Source organism: Colletotrichum orchidophilum, assembly GCF_001831195.1.
Source record: "Colletotrichum orchidophilum strain IMI 309357 chromosome Unknown Scaffold_156.1, whole genome shotgun sequence".
In the NCBI taxonomy this organism is placed as follows: Eukaryota; Fungi; Ascomycota; class Sordariomycetes; order Glomerellales; family Glomerellaceae; genus Colletotrichum; species Colletotrichum orchidophilum.
Window position 1 is genome coordinate 1 of NW_019173112.1, and position 22,086 is coordinate 22,086.

Consider the following 22,086-nt stretch of genomic DNA (forward strand, 5'->3'; position numbering starts at 1 on the left):
CGCACCCTTTTTTTTTTTTTTTTTTTTTTTTTTTTTTAGCGATGGACCACTGATTCGTTCGAGTCCGGTCAAACTTCAGACTCCAGAAAAGACAACTCGGTGACAATGATCAACACCCAATGAACCCAGAAATTGCCTCGAGCCCTGTGACCTAGTCTAGTATATCAACACAAGTTCGGCCTTCCCAATGTTCCACCATCATCTCTATTTTTCAATGCCTGTTGTTTAATTTTTGCTTGCCAATCCTACACTTCCGACCCAAGGTCTCCTCAGAACTCGCTTCCATTTACCATAACCGATGGTTGCCCAGGACGCCCTAAATCATTGCTTTTCTTACGAAACCCTTAGTACTCCAGTACATTTTGGGGTAAAATCTACTCCAAAGAAGCCCTGAGAACAGCAATCTGCTCCAAAACGCTAGACTTGCTGGTACCGCCCTTGGCTGCCCTCATCTCGACACTCTTCTCGTAGTTGAAAGTCTCAGCAATATCTTCCTCGAATCGCTCGTCAACGGTCTTCAATTGCTCATAGCTGAGCTCATTCATCGGGATGCCAGTCTTCTCGGAAAGGGCGACGCAACGTCCAGAGATGTGGTGGGTCTCGCGGAACGGCACACCCTTACGGACAAGGTAGTCGGCAACGTCAGTGGCGAGCATGAAGGGGTCGAGAGCGGCCTGCATCTTCTCGGGCTGCGTATCAAGGGTTGCAAGGACGCCCTCGGCGATCTGGATGCTGTCGCTGACAGTCTTGACGTGGTCGAGCATAGGCTCCCAGCTCTCCTGGAGATCCTTGTTGTAGGTGCTAGGGAGTCCCTTCTGCGTCATCATGAAGCCGGCCATCTGACCAAAGGCACGGCCAGCCTTGCCGCGAAGAAGCTCCAAGCTGTCGGGGTTCTTCTTCTGGGGCATCAATGAGCTACCAGTGGAGTAAGCATCAGCAAGGCGAACGAAGCCGAATTCGCCAGTGGAGTAAATAATCAAATCCTCAGCCCAGCGAGAGATGTGCTGCATAAGAATAGAACCCCACTGCAGAGTCTCGGTGACGAAGTCACGGTCGGCGACACCGGCCATGGAGTTCCAGAGCAGGCCCTCGAAGCCAAGCTCCTTGGACATGGCCTCACGGTCGATGTTGAAGGGGTTTCCGGCCAGGGCACCACAGCCAAGTGGGTTTCGGTTGACACGCTTGATGACCTCACGAAGACGCTCCAGGTCGTTGGCGAAAGCCACGGCGTATGAGAGCATCCAGTGGCTCCAGCGAACGGGCTGAGCACGCTGCAAGTGAGTATATCCTGGCATGATGTAGTCGATCTCCTTCTCGGCGCGGGCGGCAGTGACCTTTAGGAAGCTGATGAGGTGGCCCTCGAGCTTGCGCAGCTCGTCACGGAGCCACATTCGCATGTCGCATACAACTTGCTCGTTTCGGCTTCGACCGGTATGGAGCTTTCCTGCAATATCCTTGCCAATGATCTCGCCGAGCCGACGCTCGTTGGCAGTATGAATGTCTTTGCACCAGTCAGTATCTTGGTTCGGAGGTCTCGAGCATCAGTGTCCAGAGCCATCCATACCCTCATCGCCTTGAACAATTTTGAATGTTCCGTTTTCCCACTCCTTCTCAACCTCCAAAAGACCCCTCTCAATCTCCTCGAACTCGTGTTGAGTCAGAATGTTGTTGGTGTAGTTTGCGCGAGCGAAGGCAATGCTGCCGAAGATATCCTGCTTGTGGAGGAGCTTGTCGAAGTGAATGCTCTCGTTATATTGCTCCATGAGGGGGTCGAGGCCGCCTGTATACAGTACGTCAATATGTGAGAAACGTCGCATAAAAACGGAAGCGACGGCGCAAGTGAATGAACGTACCAGTAAAGCGACCTCCCCATAGTTTGTTCTCTGCCGGCTTTGAGCTAGAGGCCATCGTGACGGTTCTATGAAGCAATTGGTTTTTCAAAGGATTCCAATAAGTTGATATCGATTGTAGCAAGGCAATCGGGACCAATTGAGAAGAAATAGTCAAAAAAGAATGACTCAATTGAATGTTCAAAGCAGATTGCAGAAGGTTATCGTGTTGAGACAGGAGGGGAATCAGAGGCTTGCAAGGTTCTTGAGTCATCTGTACCCGCAAAATTTTAATCCTCGGAGCTCAGGTCGGAGTCGAGGGGGAAAAAAAAAAAAAGAAAACAGCTGCAACATCAGTCTTGTCTTATCTGTCGCCTTATCGCGAGCTAAGGGAGCTTGGACCATCCTTGAGGATTGGAGTGTGCCCCTGGCGGCCCCTGAAAGCTGCGACGTCACGGTGGAGGATGCGCCCAAATGCAATAGCACTGATTTGGCGCATCTTGACCCCGCGGTTTCCACCAGCCCATTCCGACAGCGCATTAGGTAATGCACCGCTGGATATCCCACAACGCCGTCCTTTCCTCGGACTTCGGGTAACTATACAGACTCTCCTCCCTCGACCTCAAGTCTCGCCAACGCCAGTCCCACTCTTGGGATCGGCTTTGACTACACGAACATACGAATAACCGCATTTCCCTTCGCCGAGAATACCCTGCCATCCCCGGCGACATCATGTCATTCTCCAACATCTACACCCACCGCAAGGTCGCGGAAACTGCAGCCAAGGGCTGCGATGTCTGCTATCGTGCTACAAGCAGTGTCCTTGTCGCTCCTGAGAACAAGGTAAGGAACATGGGTCCTTCCTGGCCAACCGTGACTAACTCAAGCTCCAGGACTTCTTCTACGTCTGCCCCAGCCATTTGAAGGACAAGAACTTCTGTTCCCCCATCATCGACAAAGAGGCCATCGAAGCGAAGAAGAAAAAGGCTCTCGATGATGAAGTTGAGCGTGTGAAGAAGGAATACGAGGAGAAACAGAAAAAGAAGAAAAAGGAAGAGGAAGAGAAGGACAAGGAAAAAGATAAAGACAAGGACAAGGGGAAGGGGAAGGACGAGGAAAAAACGGATGGCGACAAAAAAGAAGACGAAGCTAAGGCAAGCTCTTCAACATCCCGCCTGGTTCTTGCTTGGCCCAAAACACGACTGGTCTCCTAGGATATCGGCTAACAAGCTTCAAGGGTGGTGCCAACACGCCAACTCCGGCCCCGGAAGACGAGCCTCGCGTGTTCGCTTTACACAAGTAGGGAGTGTCTTGGCATGTCGTATGTTCAAAAATTGCCTTCAACTAATACGCCGCAGGAACTTCTTTGGGATGCGACTTGAAAAGAAGCGACAAATGGAGCTCGCAAAGAGAAATCGGGAGCGCCTTCAGCAACCGAATCTATTTCCATCGGTTCCGAAAGGCATGCCGGGTGGTTGAGAGGTATCCAGCACCGAATCCCGAAATCTGGGACCGCAATACAGGTCGGCCCTCACCCAGATCAAGAATCGCCGATGCCGCACCCAGGTCACGACCGTCAGCCCACTCAGAGCACCTGATTCTCTGCACCACCACCCGGACCAACCTCTCCTCATATATACCCGCCTGTATGTACCATCATTCGAGAGGTTTCTTCTGGCCAGGACAGGGATTCGGAAGCAACTTGTGTCCAAATCAGGCTTGCTGCATTAGCTGTTTCTATCTGAAGTCGGCGCCCGCTGTCATCCGTTCTCGTGCGGACAACGCTTCGATGTTGCATTCTGCTGGGAACCAAACCATCATTGTCCCCAGATCGTCATGTCATTGGTTCATTTACGTCTAAGGCTGTGATTTGGTTTACCCATATGTAGAGTAAGACGACTGCACTGGCCTTAGAGTGGGCTGTCGGGTTGATGGGGAAGCACAAGCTGCCGTGGAGGACAGTTCCGTCAGAATCTCTGTCGACGATCATGGGCGTGTGACTATGAGACCTGGCAACATCTCACTGGCCAAGCCAAGAATTTTCAACAGATCCTGGGCTTCGATCTGGTGCGGATGATCATAGCGGGTTTTTGCCGAAGAACCATGGAGTTCTGAAAGAGAGAACCCACGATTGTACTGTTTACCCCGCTAAGCTCGATCCTTAAAGCATCCCAGCCTGGTTTAGTTGGGTAAACTTGTCTGGGCTCTTGCTGTCGGGTCGACGAAGGAAGCCGGCGATAGGACCACGCGGACGTCTAAAGGCCGAAGATGCCGTCCCACGACGATGGAACCCTTTACGTTGCCAACAGCACAATTGATCATATTCCTCCGCTGATTTCCTCTTGGCCATCTCAATGTAGTGCATACTGCGAATCGTAAGCCGCCATGATTCGCTCAAGGGCTGAGGAGAGGGGACAGACGCAAACTGTGCCCGGCAGCGTAAGCATTACGCATGTCAGCACTAGGCCTGACAAGGGATTCGAGTGGTGTGAAGAACACAGCTGGAGTTCCATGGAGCAGAAGCGAGGATGGCACAGGCCGCTCTAACCTGCCAACCTGCAGAAGATTTTGTTGATGGTGACATCTTCCCGAGACACTACTGGGAGTGGGAGCTGCCAAGGCCGTTCTGCGTGTTCACAAGGCCAGAGACCCATGCGGTCCGCGGCATGCGTCGCCGTCCCAGAGAAGATTAGGGCTGACACTGGCTACTGGATCCGCATGCTACCCGATGTCAATCGGATGGCGATCAATCGACACGCCTTGGTGAGCACTGCTGCGAGGAGTTCTTGTTTAAGCAGTTTCTCCCGAACGCGTGGTGCATATCGCAACTAGCGCATTAATACCTCCGCTAATTCCCTCTCCAGCCTAATTCATGATTCGAGAAGCCGTAGCTTAGCTCATATTCAGAAGACGAGTTATCAATTTGAGCGTATTGAAGGGTGTGATAATGGTTCCCCGGAGCAAGTCCTGATAATCAACATGGACATGGCTTTCACTACAACCACCAAGATTGTATCGTAGCCCACAACTTGCATGTGAGCATCTAGTTGTCTCTCCGTAAATCGTCGGGCTACAGAGAACAGGATGCTGCAAGTTCATATCAACGGTAAATATCATGAGAACGTAAGCATATCCATGACCAAGGCAACTTGCTTATTCGGACAGTACGAAACGGGAGGACCCAAAGCCGCTCAAACCAACGTTCAAGGCTTCTGACTCGGGCGGCCGCCAAAGACATGCATAAGCATGCTGAAATCGGCAAGGGGCAAGGTGTGTGGGCAAATAATCAAAATGCCGCTGACTACGAGGGAGTTGGGATCCCCTTATGTCACAGCGGGGACGCAGGTTACCTGCTTCGAGCCCCCAGGCCTGAACCCAGCCACAGGGCAGCAAACAGGCCAGGCTACGTATACGTAGCTACAGTGACAGGGCTAGTTCTATGCCTGGGTTAAGGCTTATATGGTGCTAATTCTTTTAAGCCATATTCAAGGCATCCCAGATAGGCATTTCCAATGGCGCTGGTGTCAGCATGTCAGAAATACGCCATGCCACACCCGGAGCTCGAGGCTTCGGTCTCTCATGACTCGAGACTGCTACTCAATCAGGTAACAATCTGAATGTGCCTTGGAAGAGTGTCAGCAACGCTTGTCGATGGGACTTTGGGAAACATGCCTGCCCGGCTCTGTCATTAATCAGAAACAATCAGCCGAACTCAACCACCGAAGCCGCAGGCGGCACTTGGTGCTTACGCACAGAGTAGTCAGGCCAACAAGATAGTAACAGCCTTACAGCTTTTCGGTGGTCTACAAACGCTCTTTATTTGACAAAAAGCCTTGCGTGGCTGTCGTCACCTTTTGCTTCTGTTATCGAAAAAGCCTAGGCCATGGCTGGGTGGGCTTGAGCATTGCCTCGAATCCTGGCACTGGGCCTACTGACACCTTAAGGCCTGCCAAGTTTCACAAGACTCTAGCAAGTCGATCACCGGTGGCTTCTCAGCATGGAGGTGGGCTGCTCTCACGCTAAAGCAGACGACGATCACACCGACAAGAGGAGAAGTCTTGCGCGCTGCATGGGGCAACTAGAGTTGGTGTGAGACCTGCACACCTTCCCTCTATGCCATCCCGTCTACTTCCCGTACCCAGCTGAAATAAAAGTTGTGTAATACCTCCCACATAGCATCAATGAAAGATGTATTCAGAGGAGGGGTGAGCCAAATACACTCCTTCACGGCACAGGTGTGTGTGTTTACAGCTGGGAAGCTCGCCCCTCGGCGTCGACGTAGAGTGCTTGCCGCGTGGCGTGGAGGGGTCTAGCTTACACGCAGTAATTATCACAATGGCGACTGGGGGCGAACCATGGGGAAGGGGTACGAGGGGTGTGAGAGGTAGAGAGCAGGTTAGCGGTCTTTCTGAGGTAGAAATGTATGCTGATCATTTGCCTGCCGGAACTGCAAAGTCCAGGCTCACTCGTTTTAGCTGTGAGCGAAATCTTGGATGCTGCAGGGGCTTGCTAATGGTGCATTCTCTGGAGTCGTTAAATGTTGGAAATGGGCTTATTCATCCGAAGTATTCATCCGAGCTCGTCATTGTCATTAGTCTTTCAGAGCCGAATTTCTGCACAGAGTGAGCCATGAGGATGTCATCAATATTAGATCTTCCACTGTGATTGAGCACCGACGTGGACTCGCATGTTCCAAAGAACGGCCCCACAAACCATTTCACCTCTTTTTTCATCAATATCAACAAATTTTTTGGCTGAAGCTGCCCGCTTAGTGGAAATCTCTGCTTACAAGCCATCGTGGCTAATTGGATGCCTCGGACTTGGCAGCTCGGGATTTATTCAAGTACCTCACATCCTTAAGCCAAGGTAACTAGATACTACATGTGGGCGTTGGAGATTCTTACGCTGCCGTTGACACCGGGGATCAAAGGCCGGCATTGGTGTGGTTTAGGGCTGTGATGGCCGCGGCGGGTGACTAGGTTCCGATGTAGTTTCGTCGACTCTTGTTTCCACATCGGTCAGCTTGTCAGCACGATGGCCGGGGCTAGGGGAGGTTCCGTTACTTACCCCTCCCGATCTCTCGTCACATCTTCTGCAAGCCAAGACGGCAGTGGACTGTGATGGCTTTTTCGCCCATGACTGTGCTGACATAGGTAAGAATTGGCGTTTCATGGTAAGAATGGAATCATTACCCGGCATGGCAAATGGAAGCACCCGTGAAAGGAGCCGAGGCGTCATGAAACACTGGAGATAGTGTCTTTATGGGGTGCATAGCCTACCATGTACCTCACAGTAGCGAACCAAGATTGCGCAGTTGATGGAGGGAGATCTTATGTGAGAACTCTATCCATCGCCCGGCTTATCAGTCAGCCACAAACATGTGCTGCCTCGCAAAGCGCTTCAGTAACCAGATTTGGGGGCAATTAATTACGAGACCCGTGCCGCCTGTATTCGGGCGTTTTTGTAGAGGCACAGGCGTTATGGCTGCTGACAGCTGATTTGTGATCAACGTAGACTGATTCAATTGATGTGATCGTGACGCCACGGTGATGGGGCTTCAGGTTGGATGCTCAGGGGGGTTGATAGCCCCCACGGACTGAAAAGCAATTCGAAAATAATACACCCCTCCCCCTTTTCCCAGTCGTTATGATCAACTTGAGATATCCCCATAAGCTCCATCAATTGTAACCCTAGCCCTTTACAAGCCGCGCGCTTCGTCGAGGTGACCTGCGAAGATGACATATGTAAGGATATTACTTTGACCGCGGTAGTGCGAGATCCAATCAGATGAAAACCAGCTTATGATTGGCTGAGTAATTTAGGATGCGAAAGATAATAGGGTATTCTAAAGTACCCAGCAAACAATTTGAAGTTCATGGCAAGGCACTCGGGCACATTACTTGAGTTAAATATGCTGAGAAATCATTTCGAGCTTGACGAGCGACTTGACCTTGATGCCCTCGGAAGATGGTATGAAAGCGAGACAGGCAGTTGATAAATTAAGTTTGGGTTACCAATGTCAAAGGTGTAGAAATTTGCAATAAAATTCGATACTCCGTCTCTGAAGAAGATATGTAGTATAGTTATCTGAGTATGAGATCGACATCAGGGAAATAGAATGGCCTCTACGAATTGCTGCATGCTTGGACCACCCATGGCATGAATAAGTTTGACCGAAACCATTGCCAGTCTTGGGTAGATAGAAAGGCAAGAGACAAGGGAGAAAGAACATGTTCCTAGTCACAAAATGAGATACGCTTTATCATCTTGAGGGCTCACAATCATGTATTTATACATTCAAAACTACCAAGTAGCGTGTTCTTAAACTTTGCCGCCCCTATCCCTGAGCGCTAAAGGAATCGAATGTATTCCAAGATCCTCATAAACAGTTTGGATGGAGAATCAGTGTGAAATTAACAAACTATGAGTTTCAGCCATTGCCTTTATAGCCAAGAAAACATATATGAAAATCGGATGCCTACATATTTGTTCGTGCATGGAGACAAATATACAAGAACACGATCTGCCTCCTTATTCAATTCTCAAAGTAGCCTGGTCCTTGAAGCCCCTGCTACTAGAGCCAACGGAAGACGTGTACTCTCCGGTCTCAAATTTCCACTCTTGCCCAATAAAGTCCCAACGCTCAGGTCTATCCGCCACAGTGGGAAAGTTACATCAGCCTACTTCTTGGGACGGATCAAGACCTTCTGAAAACCACGCAGCTGCGTAATCGATTCCTCGGCTACTTCAAGGAATGAGAGATATATCTGAGCTACCTCGGCGCCAGCAACAGAGCCGGTGTTTGGGATGCTGGTAGAGATCGTAGCAACAACGTTCCAGAGATCCTCTCGGCCACCGATTGCCTTATACCCTGTCGAATATCCTCTAGTATGCTTGGGGATGCGTCGATATTGACGTCGGAAGGTATTTGAAAGTGGTGTCACTCGGCACCTACCAATGGCCCAATGTGACCCAAAGCTGGTCAGATTGTGCCTATTCTTTTGCGCTCTGCTTTCTTCTCTTGAACAGGAAGCTTATTCCTGCGCAAGCAATCTTAAAGTAAGAATGAAAGCTGGAGTGTCTTTGCCCACCCTAATGTAATTGTTGCACTCAAGCTCATGGACCGCACTGAGATTTTTGCTAGTTCTACCAAGCCGAAAAGCCAAGGAAGAAACTGAGCACACACTTTGCGATGATTTACTCTTATCGTGCTGCATGTAATTAACATTATATAAGATCTCTTTTAAGGCCATCTCGGTAGTTCAAGTTTGGTTGAGGTGTCTGGGTTGCGTCCGAGTGCCCGGCCGGATTCTCAGACGCCGGTTGTTGGGGCAAACCAATACGGAAGTGCATGGCTTCACTCCTCTCCGTCTTCCGGCCTACGTTTCTCCCACCGGAACTCTAGTGGCTCAATGGCTCTCCCTTTAACTCGTCGACGATGCCTAGTATTTTCGCGGTCTACAGGGTTCTGAATAAGTCATTGCTGGGGCCCGGGAAGCAACCTACCGTTATCCAATCAACGCGGTCAATACACAACACAAAATTTCGAACTGGATCTAAATTACAAAGATCTAATTGTTGGAAAATCAAACCGACGCCTGATATGCTTTGCGAGTGTTTCAAACAAAACTTTTTTAAAAAAAAATGTCTATAGTCGCACGTCATCAAATGCTCCCAGCCCACTCGGTCTTACCGGAGTCTCTAGCTTGTGCAAAAGCAGTGTTCAGTTCTTCTCGTTGGTCATCAGTCAGCCTTGACCTGTGAAGGCCCAAGTCTCGGTCCCGCAATTTCGCCCCATTTCGCGCCAGTAGCACCGACATTTTCATCCTGTCAGCGCCTAGTAATGTCGTAACTAAGCATATGTCCAACGGTGAAAGACCGTCAACGTTTCGCGTATTGGGATCCGCACCGAACTTCAGCAGAAATGACAATGTGTTTGTGTCCTTCGCCCCTCCCTCGACCCTGAACCTAGAGTCGACGTGATGGTGTAATGGCGTGTTGCCGGCAGCATCCATAATATTGGGATCGACATTTGTCTTGTAAAGTAGAAACTGCACCAGCTCAATATTATCGTACGCAGCTGCTTGATGGAGAGCATGCAGCCTCGCAGCTTCATGTGTCAACAATGAGGAGCCTGCCTTGACGAGAAGCTTGGCCATATCCACTGTCTTGCCGTGCGCTCGCATTCTGCCTGTCCCCAGCAGGAAGTATAAGGCGTTGGCCCCGTGAGAGCTTACAGGGTTGTATCCTATCGTCGTTTGCAACGACAGGCAGGGAAAACTGGCGTTATATTCGTCGCAATAGTCCTCCACATACCGCAGCGAGCCAAAGTTCCCTGCGTCCAAGCCCGGCTGGACTACTACTCTCTTATTGAGACTCACACCAGCTTTGTGATGCAACAGAATTTGAAGGACATCTTCGCGTCCACACAACGCCGCCCAGTGCAGGGGGCCCATATCGAGTTTCCGTGGCTCCCTCCACCAAACTTGGTACTCACAATGCTCGCAATGCCGGAAGCACTCGTTCGTCCACTGGAGCGGCATCGTGTAATCGTCTGCATCTGCATTCGCGCCATTTTCCAATGCAAGTTTCAGAGCCCGGAGGTTACCCCTTTTTGCCGAGATCAGCAGTGCTGAAGAATGGTTCTGCTCTGCGTCCCTCCGATAGAGCACGGGCGTGATGAGTTCGTAGAGTGCACGACACGAGGCCGCCAGGTTCGCGACGTCTCTCCAAACATCGAAGCGAGGCAGCATGCAGAAGGGGCACATCTTGTCGTTCTCGTAGGGCAGACACGATGATTCCCAATACTTCTCATAGCCCATAGAAACCTCCTTGGCGTACAAGTCAAAGAGCGCGTCGACGATGCAAAGGATGATCTCAGATGGGAGACGTCTCACAATGCCGGGCGCATTGGGCTTGGCCAGCGCGTGGTGGTAGCGGCGCTTTTCCTGAGCATCGCCATAGAGTGGTACATGGCTCCATACACATGGACATCCAAAGAGTGCCGGTACCTTCTCGTTGGCCGTGGCGGGAAAGTCTGGAATCAGGATCAGCTAGGTTCCGACGTTGCCGGTGGCGAGTGAGGATTGCGCAGCCGCATAGCCAACTTACGTGAGTGGGCCATCATGACCTCAGAGACTGGAATCCAAGCCTTAATCGAGTAAAATCAAAGGCGTTCTATAACAATGCTGTCTATTATATCGCAACTTATTGACAAAGGTCGTGGTAACGAGTGTGGGAAGGAAAAGATCAACGCCTAGAGGAATGAGACTGGAAATATTTCCAGCGCATCGAACGGAATGCCGTGAAATGCCATCACCATCGCCGAGAGTCATTGCCCGGAAATTTTTTCGTCTCAGTTGCCGACCCCTATTATGAAATTTCCAGGGTACGCCTGCATGTCATTGCAGACGCGTTGGGCCATTCGAGAAACCGTGTCATTTGGCTGTTAGAGTTCAAGGGACGTTCCTTGTTCAATACGTGGTGCGATTCTGCTTACTCATGAACTTTCAAACCATTGCATGAACAGTTCGGAGTCAATTCGGAGACTGCAATTTGTTATTGCAATATCAAACCGGGTGATTAATTCTATGGCGTCACTGCAAGAACTTTTGGCCACTTCTCGTAAGAAATGGCTAAGTCTTTTGGGTGTGTTCTCTCGAAATAAGGATGATTAGTAGTATACGTTGTTGTTTGCGTGAATGGTAATTACACAGATTACTTTGATTGGCTTGAAGAAAATGTTGCGTCAATTCCAGGTGACAATGGTCCTGACATAATGACAAGCAAAGACGTGTAAGACTAAGCCGGCCTCTAGAATCTAGATTGAATATTGCAGAAACCGCGCCAGCTCGGCTGTCCAGTTGCGCTTGGGATCATCGAGAGCCAAGCCGAGCGCATGCGGTCCGTCCGGAAGAATCAGCACTTGCGTGGGCCGCTTGTAGGATGCCATGGCCTCGACAAAGAGGAGCGTGTTCTGCACAGGAACGGTGGCATCGTTGAGCGTGTGGAACAGAAAAGTTGGCGGCGTAGTCGCAGAGACCAGGTTCTGTGCCGACAGCTGGTGTTGCAACTCTGCGCTCGCATCAGCACCAATGAGGTTGTCGCGCGAGCCTATGTGCGTGTAGTTCCCTTCGAGAGTGATGACGGGGTACGCGAGGATGCCAAAGTCGAGACGGGCCGCCGGGTTTGTGAGCGTCACGGCGGAGAGGTGGCCGCCTGCCGAGAAGCCCCAGATACCAAGCTTGGTGGTTCGGTTCTGTCCTCTGATGTACTCCAGGGCCTCCAGTGCCTCGTTCTGAGGGGTTGGGTAGAGGGGCGCGCTTGCATTCGAGACTGTGGTGTAGTCGAGGACCCAAGCATCGATCCCTATTTTGTTCAGGAACTCGGCGGGAGTGTATCCCTCATTTGAAATGGAAACGTAGGCATATGCGCCACCGGGACACACGAGAACTCCGGTACCCGTTGAGTTGGTCGCTGGGAAATATGTGATTTGCGCAGTGTTGAGCCTACAGAAAGTGTGAGAATGCCGTAGCAACTATGCCCTCGGATATTCTCACCTCTTCACAACTCTGTGGGGATCGAGAGATCCTTCGCTGTTAGACTCGGGTGACATAGCGACTGTACTACAGAGAAGAAAGCCCACTGCCAATTTTAAAACAGACTTCATCCGTTTGCTTGAAGCCTGATCCCAGTTGCTCCAAGGATAGCAGAGCCTGTAATGATTGAGCGGCCAGATTACGGTTGACTGTGATATTCGCTCCGAGCCAAGAACGGTTGGGTCAGTTGATATTTTTGGTATCGTATATCTCAGGGTAGTTAACCGTACGGTTGGAAAGGTAACGAAGGATCAAGTTGGATTGTATTCGTTCTGCGTGAAGTGAAAGTAGCAGGCCGGGGCGGGTTTGCCGGCTTATATGTGCCAGAGCGGTGGATCCGTTGGTTACACTGACTCGGCGGTCGAACTGGACGTCCTTACCGACAGACATATACCTGTAACTCACCACAGGTGCCCTGCGCAGTGTAGTGCTGCTGTTCATTTCTCCCAGCCTATGGACAGGTACTCCGTTGGTCCGGATCCTAGGATTTTGATTGAAAGATAATACACCTCGTCATATCAAAAACCGAAAGACTGTCACCTCGACGTCGACCTCGGCGAAAACCGCCAATGGGAGCGCAAGACTAGTCGCGCGCTAGAAAATTCCCCTCAAAATGGAAATCTTTCGCGGTTAGTCCATGTTCAGGCTGTGGGTTAAATGTCGGGGTTCGCTGAAAGTAATAGCGATTCGACTTCTCATTCCCTCGTGAGTCTAGTGCAATGTGCCTTCACGACTAAGCAATGAAGTACGTATCCGCTATAGTTCTCATTGCAGTCGAGGGTGTTTATACGCGACTGCAACCTTTTTCATTTCAAGTTCAAAACAAGCACGAGTACCTATCACGTTTCTAATTGCCGTGATATATCTACATGGCTTGCAACTCGGAACTAGCAAGGCCGGGAACACCCCATCATCTGTGTCTATCTGAGTTCGCTCTTGAAGTTGCAATTGCGAGGGTCTGATCCATCCAGCATAGGGAGGACATTACGGGGTTGTACTGATTTGGTATGTGGTCAAATAGTTGTAATATTCGCACTCTATCGTTAGCCTTCTTGAGGCATCAAGCATGATTCTTGTGTTTGGGACAATTGCTACATCCATGTTAAACATACAATTGATTTGATTGATTTTCGTGGAGACCGAGGGGCACAACGCAGCTTGAAAAATCATAACGAACCTCAAGATGTTTATAGAATCCTTCGACACTTGGTCACATGTCTCCTCAATCGCTTGTGTGAAGGAGCTCTGTGAGAAGGACGAAGAACAAAGGGCAACTAAACACCCGTGGTTGCATATGGCTACATGTACTGATGAGTATGGCTTACTGGGAGTGGGACACAATGCTGAAACCAGTGTGCAAGTTCCTGATTATGCGCTTATGAGAGGCTTCGACCTCACCACCAGTAGTAAGAATGGCTGCGTTCGCAACAATCTCAACCACCTTGAGGATGTACTCTCGTGTGCCAGCGTTTTCCTTCTTAACCCAACCCAACTCAGCACGAAGGCACTCATTTTCTGCACGCCAGGAGTTAGTACAAAGTCATCCAGTAGAGTCGTTCCCGATGTGTCTTTTACAGAAAAGGTATTTGACCACTGTCTTGTTGTTGACGGTGCCAGAGGTCATGTCACCAAAGACAATGATGGGGGGCAGCAACCTTGCCAAGACTGAAGTTCTCCACAGTAGCATTGAACAATCTATTCCCGTCTACAATATCATAGCCAAGCCATTGGGGGTAAGAAGCTTACATTGGAGGTCACGGATATGTAAGCCAAGCAGCAAAGCGCCGTATCGAGAGAGCCAATTACAGCCACCAAGTTTCAAATACACTTCCCACATATTCGTGTAGATCGACAAGACTCCCCGTCCACCCTTATTGTAATTCTCCAGAAGTCTCGCGAGACAGTCAAAGCCCGATATCTCCTTTCAGCAGAGAACTATCGTCAAAACAATAACGAGACTAAGCTTCTCAGCTATAGCATTAAATTGCCCCCAGCTTCCGGTACTTGGTTCAGCCTGTAGCCCTAAAGCATCGCGCGAGACTCACATCTATGATCCTGCAGGCACCCCATCTTCAACCTCTGATGTACTCGAAAACACCTTGAACTCAATTTTCGATGCCCTCCGCCTCCCGCAAGTGGCCCCTTTGACGCTAAGCCTAGCCCTTCCATGAGTACCGATTCACCGGCGTCGCTCTCACGGGGTACGCAGTTGAGATCCGCCAACTTCATGCAGTTCGAAGCAAGGCTGAGTGGAAGGAAGGGCGGGTTTGGGGATCTCTCCAGTTCGGGCTCGGTGTCGGCCATCCTCCCTTAGCCACCGGCCTCCGAAGCGCCCTTAAAGGAGCAGAAGGCTATGCTTTTGATGCGAAGTCCCCTCCGCTCTCCGACGATGACACAATAACAAGATATTATTCTGTGCCACTCCGGACGCAAGACGGCCGGTGAATTTCGACTTTTGATGACAACAGCGCCACCCATTGCCTTTGGTATGGCTCAGCTGGATGAAAGTTCGGACCATGGTCAGCGGACTTTGGGAAATAATGGCTCGGGTTAGGGTCGCGGGCCGATGACGAGGAGTCGGGGAGTTCGCACCATCTGCTACGTTGAGGACAGCCAGCTTCGCTAGTATCTACATTAGGCCGAGTTATAGGCTAGTAGATGGCATCTACGGGCCGACGAGCCAAGTAAAAACACCAAAGTACGGCGCGCCATCGACAACACTCTTCAGAGCCCAAGCCTCCGATAACGATGTGGACGTACCTCGACGGACCACGAGGACTTCTGTCAAGTCTCCAACGCTCTACAATGTTCCGAAGAAGCCTTCTCTGGCACTTCCTCAGCAACATGGAGTCATTAGGGGTCGGCTCGGATGAGGAGGAAGATGCAGAAATATCTTTCGGGCACCAGAGTCTGACATGATGCCGGGCCAGATCGACGTCCCCGGATTGGACAACTTACGGCTCATCCCAGTATTTGACAGCTGAGCCAACAACTTCCACACCCCAAGAAGAGAAAACCTGACAGCATCTCGCTACGTCAACTCACCCTACCCTCCCTTCCCACCTCTCGACCTTCATCGAGCACTAGTCTCCGATGCGTGTAGCTAGCCTCTGCGCCGTAAAAAGCACGATCAGCCACATGAAGCCGAGATCATCGATGAATCACGACCAACTACACAGCCCGCAGGGCCTCGTCACGCAACGTCCAGGTGGGCGGGCTGACTGAGCACCACCCGCGACAGAGGAGGGCGGATCATCGATGAAATCCAGGATACGTGACTCCGTCACTTAGGAACCGTTGTCATCGTCAGCATTCCGCGACGCTTACATCAGTTCCGGGGGCGGAGGGGGTTGCGACATCAGACAACCTCATCAAGCCTCTTTGTCAGATCGAAATCGGGGAAAAAGAAAGCCTCTCCACCATGCCCACTCGCGATCGCAAAGCCTGACTTACGCCGCCTCCTTTTCGTCTCCGTGTTCACTGTTACTTCGCCAGCCCCGTCGGCCACGCGGGGGCTCTTCACAGTCAGCAAATCCTCGGAACCCACGGAATTCCGCCGTTTCCTCACCTCCCCGTTTCCTTCGCGGCCCGACAACCCTCGTGTAAGCCAAAGCACGACGCCAGTGACCTCAATACAACCTACGCCGGACTTGGGACGTCGTAGAGTTACTTCCCTCCAACGCGCCAGGCAACCTGTCAAATCCTTCCCAAATTCCAACATCAAACGAAAAAAAAAAGAAAATAAACAGAAAGTATGCCGGAGTTCCACCACCCATCTCGACCTTCTAGACCAAAGACCTTCCCCCTCTTCACCCCGCAACAAGAGTGAGCCTAGAATCAGCACTAAAACACCCATTCGACGGGTCTAGAAGGACTATAACCGGATCCTCACCTTGTTTATCCCCCATCACCCGTTAGGGCTGGAATGCCCGGCGCCACCAATTTCAACTTGGCACAGTCTCTCTCTCTCTTCTCCTCTCTTTCTAGTACACACCCAGAGTTTGCATGATGACGACGTCCGCTACGGCCATAACATCCAGAACTAAACAACAAAGCCGTTCGCATCTGACATTATTGATTGAACATGCCCTCCCCCTCGTACAAAACGGGGTGAAGTAGGGATATGGACCCGGTGTACGGATACCTACAGAGGCCCATACCTTACGAATAAACGCCCACCATGTGAACGCATCAAACATCATTCGCACACCCTCCCCCCTCTTCACAGCCCAGCCGAGATGTCCCAGGTGCTAGTCAGGGTCCCATTGCCCCATCGGAGATTATCTACGCAGAGCAGGCTGGGCACCAGGGCAGGAACAGGGCCAGGGCACCGGGGCGAGAAGGAAAGGAAAAGAGAGAGCGCATGGGGCTCGCTAGCGTTAGAGGGGGGGTGAAGATGGGCATGGCATGGCATGGCAAGGCGGCGCGCGGACGGTAAGGATTTCTTCATGGTTCGGGGGGTTTACTTTTGAGCAAGTTCATGACGAAAGGGCCCTACCAGCCTACCAGGGAGGACAAATGGCAATGCAGAACAGAGTTCAAGCCGTCCGTCCCATCGCCTACGCGCTCGAAACTTAAGCCGCTGTTGTAATGCGCAGGGGTGGGTGGGTAGGGGGGGTTTTCCCGGGAAGAGGCGTGCTTTGAGGTGTATCCTCTTCTCTCGCCGCAGTGTCGGACAAAGCCCAGGGCGAAAGAGAAATTGCCAAGACATATCGGTATTTCACCTCCAACAACAGCAACACCCCTAACTTACCCCGGGGGCCATTTGTGTTTCCGTATCCGTATGCCTTCTCTAATATCGAGAGAAAGTTTAAAGAAAGTTTACATAGCATCGAAGCTAGGCACGCGTGGTAAGGTAGCACGGTAGTTGGTAGCACACTTTAGCTTGTTAGATTGATTTGCATCGATGACCTAGGATGAACCAGGCCAAGAAGGGGGGACACACAATCTCGACATCGCAACTCGAGCACTAGCAAACGGCACTACTGCTTCACACTACACTACATCCGAAACGCCCTCCGTTCCTGGTCCCGTCGTTAGAAGATCCCCATTTTCCCAGCATCGACTAGCTATCTAGCCCTCACGCATCCAGTTAAGTGGGAAAACCCTCTCCGTTCCCTTGGATGCTTGCCTCCTTGCAAGTTGCGATATACACCGGCAGGTACAATGTATGGCAGGTTACACTGGTACTAACGGGTGTCGTAGGAGGAAACGTAAGTGAACATTCGCATCCTAGTTCCTAGTGACCCTCGATATTTAACACAAATAATTAGCGTCATCGATTCCTATCGGCAAATGACTATGAGAAGAGAGAAAGAAGAAGAATTGCCCCTCCCACTCGCGCGCACCGAGCCAGAGTGGAATCACGAATGACAAGTGCCAATGACAAGTGTCAGCAATTTACAAAGTAGTGTACATGTACATTACAAAGTTGCCCAAGACGACGACACTGGAACACGAGGTTGTACGAATCAATCGCTCTCTCGCCCGTACACGATCCACGGCGCACGACCCCGTGGCAAAGATGAGCTGGTTCTCGCCCGCTTTAGCAATATGTAAGTGGGACTTGCCTGTTGTCTTCGGGATATCCGTACCATCAACGCGGCCGAGCTACCAAGAGAGAGAGGGCCAGTAAAGTTGGGACGATGCCCCCCCCTCCCATGCCATCTTACGAACCGTTGACAAAGCATTGTGGTTTAGAGAGCAAAAGGTATGTATCTGTAAAGCATGCTTGGAATAGCAATAAACCACCCAGCGGCAAAGGGTATCCAACAAAATTGCAACTCTGCCCTCGCAACCCCACCAAGAAAAGATGCACTCACCTTACTCATTAATCCAAATCTACCCGCCCCCCCTCCTCTCTGACAGGCTTGGCCTATCCGGACCCTACCCCTACCCCTACCCCGGGTGCCCCTTCTCGGCTGAGCCTGCTCTCCCTTAGTCTCTCTCTTCGACCTTCCCCGAAAGTTCGGTTAATGCCGAACAGGATCTTGAATATCACCACATTCTAGCATTTTGCTCCTTTCTGCGGCCCCTGGAGGGAATTGCCCAAATGCAGTCAGAGTAGGTGCAGTAGAGCCCCGGTATTGGTCGGTCCCCTTTAAGCAGAGATTTGCATTGAGTCCCGAGCCGATCGTAATGACGACACACTCTGGGAATCCACCCTCTCACATGGAAAATGGGACGAAGAGCAAGATTACAAAGGGGGCAAGAAGGGGGAAGGGGACACAGGGGAGGAAGGATAGAGGGAAGAGATGCCCGGTTGTCGAATCACAGCGTGTACATTATACGGAAGACGTTCCGGACTTGAAACCTCGTCAGTTGAGCGAGGCTGGAGCGCTTGGCGGTGTCCTCATTGTCGAACCCGGGCTTTTCCCATGTTATTCTATCCAGCATGACAAGATTAAGAATCAGTTTGAGGGTGACTTCTCCGCCTTTGTCCGGGCTTTGGAAACCATGGACGGAACGGTGTCCATCACAGGGCCGAGAGGAAAGGGAACCGGGGGACTTGAATGGATGAGGACATGTCCAAACCCTGAGATGAAGAACTACGAAGATGAAGAAGAAATTAAACCATGGTGTTACTAGGACAAGTGTTTTGTGGCGGCGATGTATGTCACAAACCTGCACACCCCAGCGTCAACGGAACTCGTGTCCGGCACGCAGCCATGTAATAGACCGCAAGCAAAAGATTACACGTCATCCAAGAAGGCCGAAGACAGCAGAGGAGTGTACCTCGGTTCAGTGTTGGATGCAATGTCCGTTGGGTAGATATATATCTGACTTTCTGTACTCCGTAAGCTCTCGGTCATTAAAGTACTCATTAGCCACTGCAGGAATTCGCGATAGAGGTTCTAGATTCAATCTCTCGATAACCTTTAGTCATGAAAGCAACACGTCAGCAACTTCGCCAGAGATCTGGAAAAAAAAAAAAGAAGGATCTACATATTGGGCCTTATCGGCGAGCCCGGAACTAGAGATGAAGATCGGCTCGAAATGCAGCAAAAACCCTTCCAAGTCATTCATCGGGTGCGCAGCGACCATGCGGGCCATCGCCGAAAGAGCACAGTCCGTGTTGTTGTGGTGAAGGTTCAATGCCGATGGTCGATGAGACGGATAGTAGGTACCAACCATGCGATGATGTACGATCTGAAATCTCCCCCCTTGGCTCCGCAGGGCTGGGGGCTAGCGCCCTTTCTATCCGTACTCCTTATTACAACGGATAGTTTCTCTTCCACATCCTCGGCGGATGACAGTCCTGCGTTGAAACTCTCTCACACCGCACTTTGACAGACTCGCTCTTTGCCCTATTATACGCCGTCGCAGGCGGCATCCCCCCCAGGGAACATCCCACTTGAGAAACCATGGTAGCTGTAATGGTCAGCAGTAACCTACTTGCCCGCCCCCATGAATGGCGTTGGAGTCAAAAATTCAAGAAAAAACTAGCTCGCGAATTCCTGCCACTTGACTAACTTTGTCTTCGTATACCTCTATCGTCCACATACTGAGGTCGGCTACCTACGTATCTACTAGTTCTCGATCCCCGTCGTCCCCGTGCTCCGGTGCTCCGGAGATGCAAATTCGCGGAGAAGCGGACGCTGAAGAATGTGGAGACTCTAGCTCGATCATGAAAAAAAAAAAAAAAAAAAAGGGACCGAGCTTGCTTGCTTCTCAAATCTTGGAAGAGGATTGAAAGGTGGACTAGCCAGGACGGTACTACTGCAAAGTCAGCCTGTTGCACCGCTGATCGCTGTGTGTAACAAGAGCAAACCGGACAGAGGATGAAACACCCTTTACGGACAAGCTTCCCTCTCCATCATCAGCATCAGCATCAGCATCATCGTCAGCGTACTATGTAATCGCCAGTGTCGCCCTACGAATACGCAGTGCAGGGTGCTGGGCCCGCGCTGCGCAACGGGACACCCTTACCTTGTCCTTACTCATACGCTAGGTGGCCCGTACTCGTTGCCCACCCTTGGCCTGGCACCCGTGTATTCGTATGCCTGGGCCGGGTTTTCCCCCTTTGTAATCACTCATCACCGTCTCTACGGATACTCCAATCCTTCAGTCCGTCTCCCCTTGCCCATGTCCCAGACGAACCCTGCGGCCTTACCCTGCGTTGCCCTGCCCGTAAGTAACCCCGTTGAACTTGGCCCCCAAACTCTGCAAAGTCCACAGGGCGCAAACTCAAAAGGAGTGCGAGACCCCTTGGGTGATCCATCCGTATCTCCGACGCGGGAACGGGTTTCTTGATGGAGCAGCCAAAGGCACCGGCCGAGACAAGGCGCAGGGCCAAGGTGACGGCGAAGAAAAAGAAATGGCATGGCAGTACCCAGCAGCAGCCCTCCCTACTCTATCCGTAAGGATTCCGTAAGGATACTCCATGGGCCAAGGGCCAGAAAGTCAAGATTTCGCCGATTGATTGCCTCTAGGGCTCCACTGGCACCCTGGCCCTCAGCTCCCCATCTCTCCATCTCTCCTCCAGAAGCCTTAGTCTACCTGACATACACACTTCCGCAGGGTTCTGCTGATTGGCGGCGCAGGTCGCTCACATGCCTGACAAGACGGCCCTGACCTTGGATTAACATTGTATCCTTTGTAGTGAGCAGGAGAAAAAACCAGATTTGACCGCGGACGATGCAGTACGCATAGTGGATAGTTCGCAATGTGGTTATGTCCGTGGTGTCCATGAAGCTTCGATGTTGCACCAGACAATGTAATGATGGGAAGAACCCCGCGCGTAATGCTGCTGCTGCTGTTCTGACAGAGAATGCTTGCTGGTGCTGGATGGTGAGCGGCGATTGTTTGGCCCCGAACACTCTCCGTCTGGAATGGACCACTTCCTCTGCCGCCGGGGGCGAGGCCCCGTGAGCCAGCTGAACCACGGATATTGCGTTGCCTTTGCATTCTTGTCTCCATTAGTGGCCACCCGTGCCACCCCCTAGAGTCCGAGACTAGTTCGCCTTATATGACCTTCTCGTGTTGTTCCAGAAGACATCTGGAAACCCTCGTACTACCACCTAGTACCTACAAGTTAGGTAAGCAAAGAAGAAAAAAAAGAAGAGAGAGAGAGAGAGAAAGAAAGAAAGAAAGAAAGAAAGAAAAAGGGGCACTAGGGGGGAAAGTCCCCCATGCCCCGTTCAGCCGAATATTGACCTGCTTGCTGCCTTCTCTTCGTCGTGTTGGGACCTTAACGCTTGGAAAGCTGAAGGTTTGTGCCTTGCCAAATAGCCTAGGCACTTCGCCCTGCGCGGCCCTACAGGCGAAACATATGACATGTTCCCAACTGAAGGGTTAGCGCACTGCCCTAGCGGCAGGCGGACCCTTGGCATCGTGTCCCAGGCAGTGAACTATAGCCGGTAGGGCGGAAAGTGCGGGAGAATTGATCGTGGTCGTGGTCGTCTCGTGGTCGTTGACGCTTGCCAAAAGGTCGAAAGCTTTTCCTAAACAAGAGGGCGTCCCCGATGTTGACCTCGGCATGTCAGGGACGGACTGGGAAGAGCCGGGCAGAGAGAGTTAGGGGGCGTCCAAGGGCAACCAAGGGTGTGGGCAAAGGGGACTTTTTGCGATTTAGCGCAAGCACTCGAGAGGGGACCAAGTCGAGGACCCAGGCCAGGAGTCTATCCGTGCTCTGGTCGCCGACCACCCCCTTGCTCTTG

General features: G+C 51.3%; 5 protein-coding genes across 5 annotated transcripts; 1 reads left to right on the forward strand and 4 right to left on the reverse strand.

The window, feature by feature from the left end:
- Positions 1 to 374: 374 nt before the first annotated feature.
- CORC01_12509 (arginine-10) lies at positions 375 to 1,908 on the reverse strand (the record flags this gene model as incomplete). The annotated part of the gene is made up of 3 exons (XM_022624129.1): positions 375 to 1,501; positions 1,565 to 1,780; positions 1,854 to 1,908. The coding sequence occupies 3 exons, from the start codon at positions 1,906 to 1,908 to the stop codon at positions 375 to 377; spliced, it is 1,398 nt and encodes a 465-aa protein (XP_022469334.1).
- A 653-nt stretch (positions 1,909 to 2,561) lies between these two features.
- Positions 2,562 to 3,132, forward strand: CORC01_12510 (uncharacterized protein; the record flags this gene model as incomplete). Its single annotated transcript, XM_022624130.1, has 3 exons — positions 2,562 to 2,672; positions 2,723 to 3,007; positions 3,067 to 3,132. 3 exons carry the CDS (start codon positions 2,562 to 2,564, stop codon positions 3,130 to 3,132), a joined length of 462 nt encoding a protein of 153 aa, XP_022469335.1.
- A 6,361-nt stretch (positions 3,133 to 9,493) lies between these two features.
- Positions 9,494 to 10,953, reverse strand: CORC01_12511 (uncharacterized protein; the record flags this gene model as incomplete). The annotated part of the gene is made up of 2 exons (XM_022624131.1): positions 9,494 to 10,866; positions 10,941 to 10,953. 2 exons carry the CDS (start codon positions 10,951 to 10,953, stop codon positions 9,494 to 9,496), a joined length of 1,386 nt encoding a protein of 461 aa, XP_022469336.1.
- Positions 10,954 to 11,649: 696 nt separating this feature from the next.
- On the reverse strand, positions 11,650 to 12,444 carry CORC01_12512 (endo-1,4-beta-xylanase B; the record flags this gene model as incomplete). Its single annotated transcript, XM_022624132.1, has 2 exons — positions 11,650 to 12,337; positions 12,389 to 12,444. The coding sequence occupies 2 exons, from the start codon at positions 12,442 to 12,444 to the stop codon at positions 11,650 to 11,652; spliced, it is 744 nt and encodes a 247-aa protein (XP_022469337.1).
- A 1,304-nt stretch (positions 12,445 to 13,748) lies between these two features.
- CORC01_12513 (uncharacterized protein) lies at positions 13,749 to 14,731 on the reverse strand (the record flags this gene model as incomplete). The annotated part of the gene is made up of 2 exons (XM_022624133.1): positions 13,749 to 13,942; positions 14,611 to 14,731. The coding sequence occupies 2 exons, from the start codon at positions 14,729 to 14,731 to the stop codon at positions 13,749 to 13,751; spliced, it is 315 nt and encodes a 104-aa protein (XP_022469338.1).
- Between the last annotated feature and the right edge of the window lie 7,355 nt (positions 14,732 to 22,086).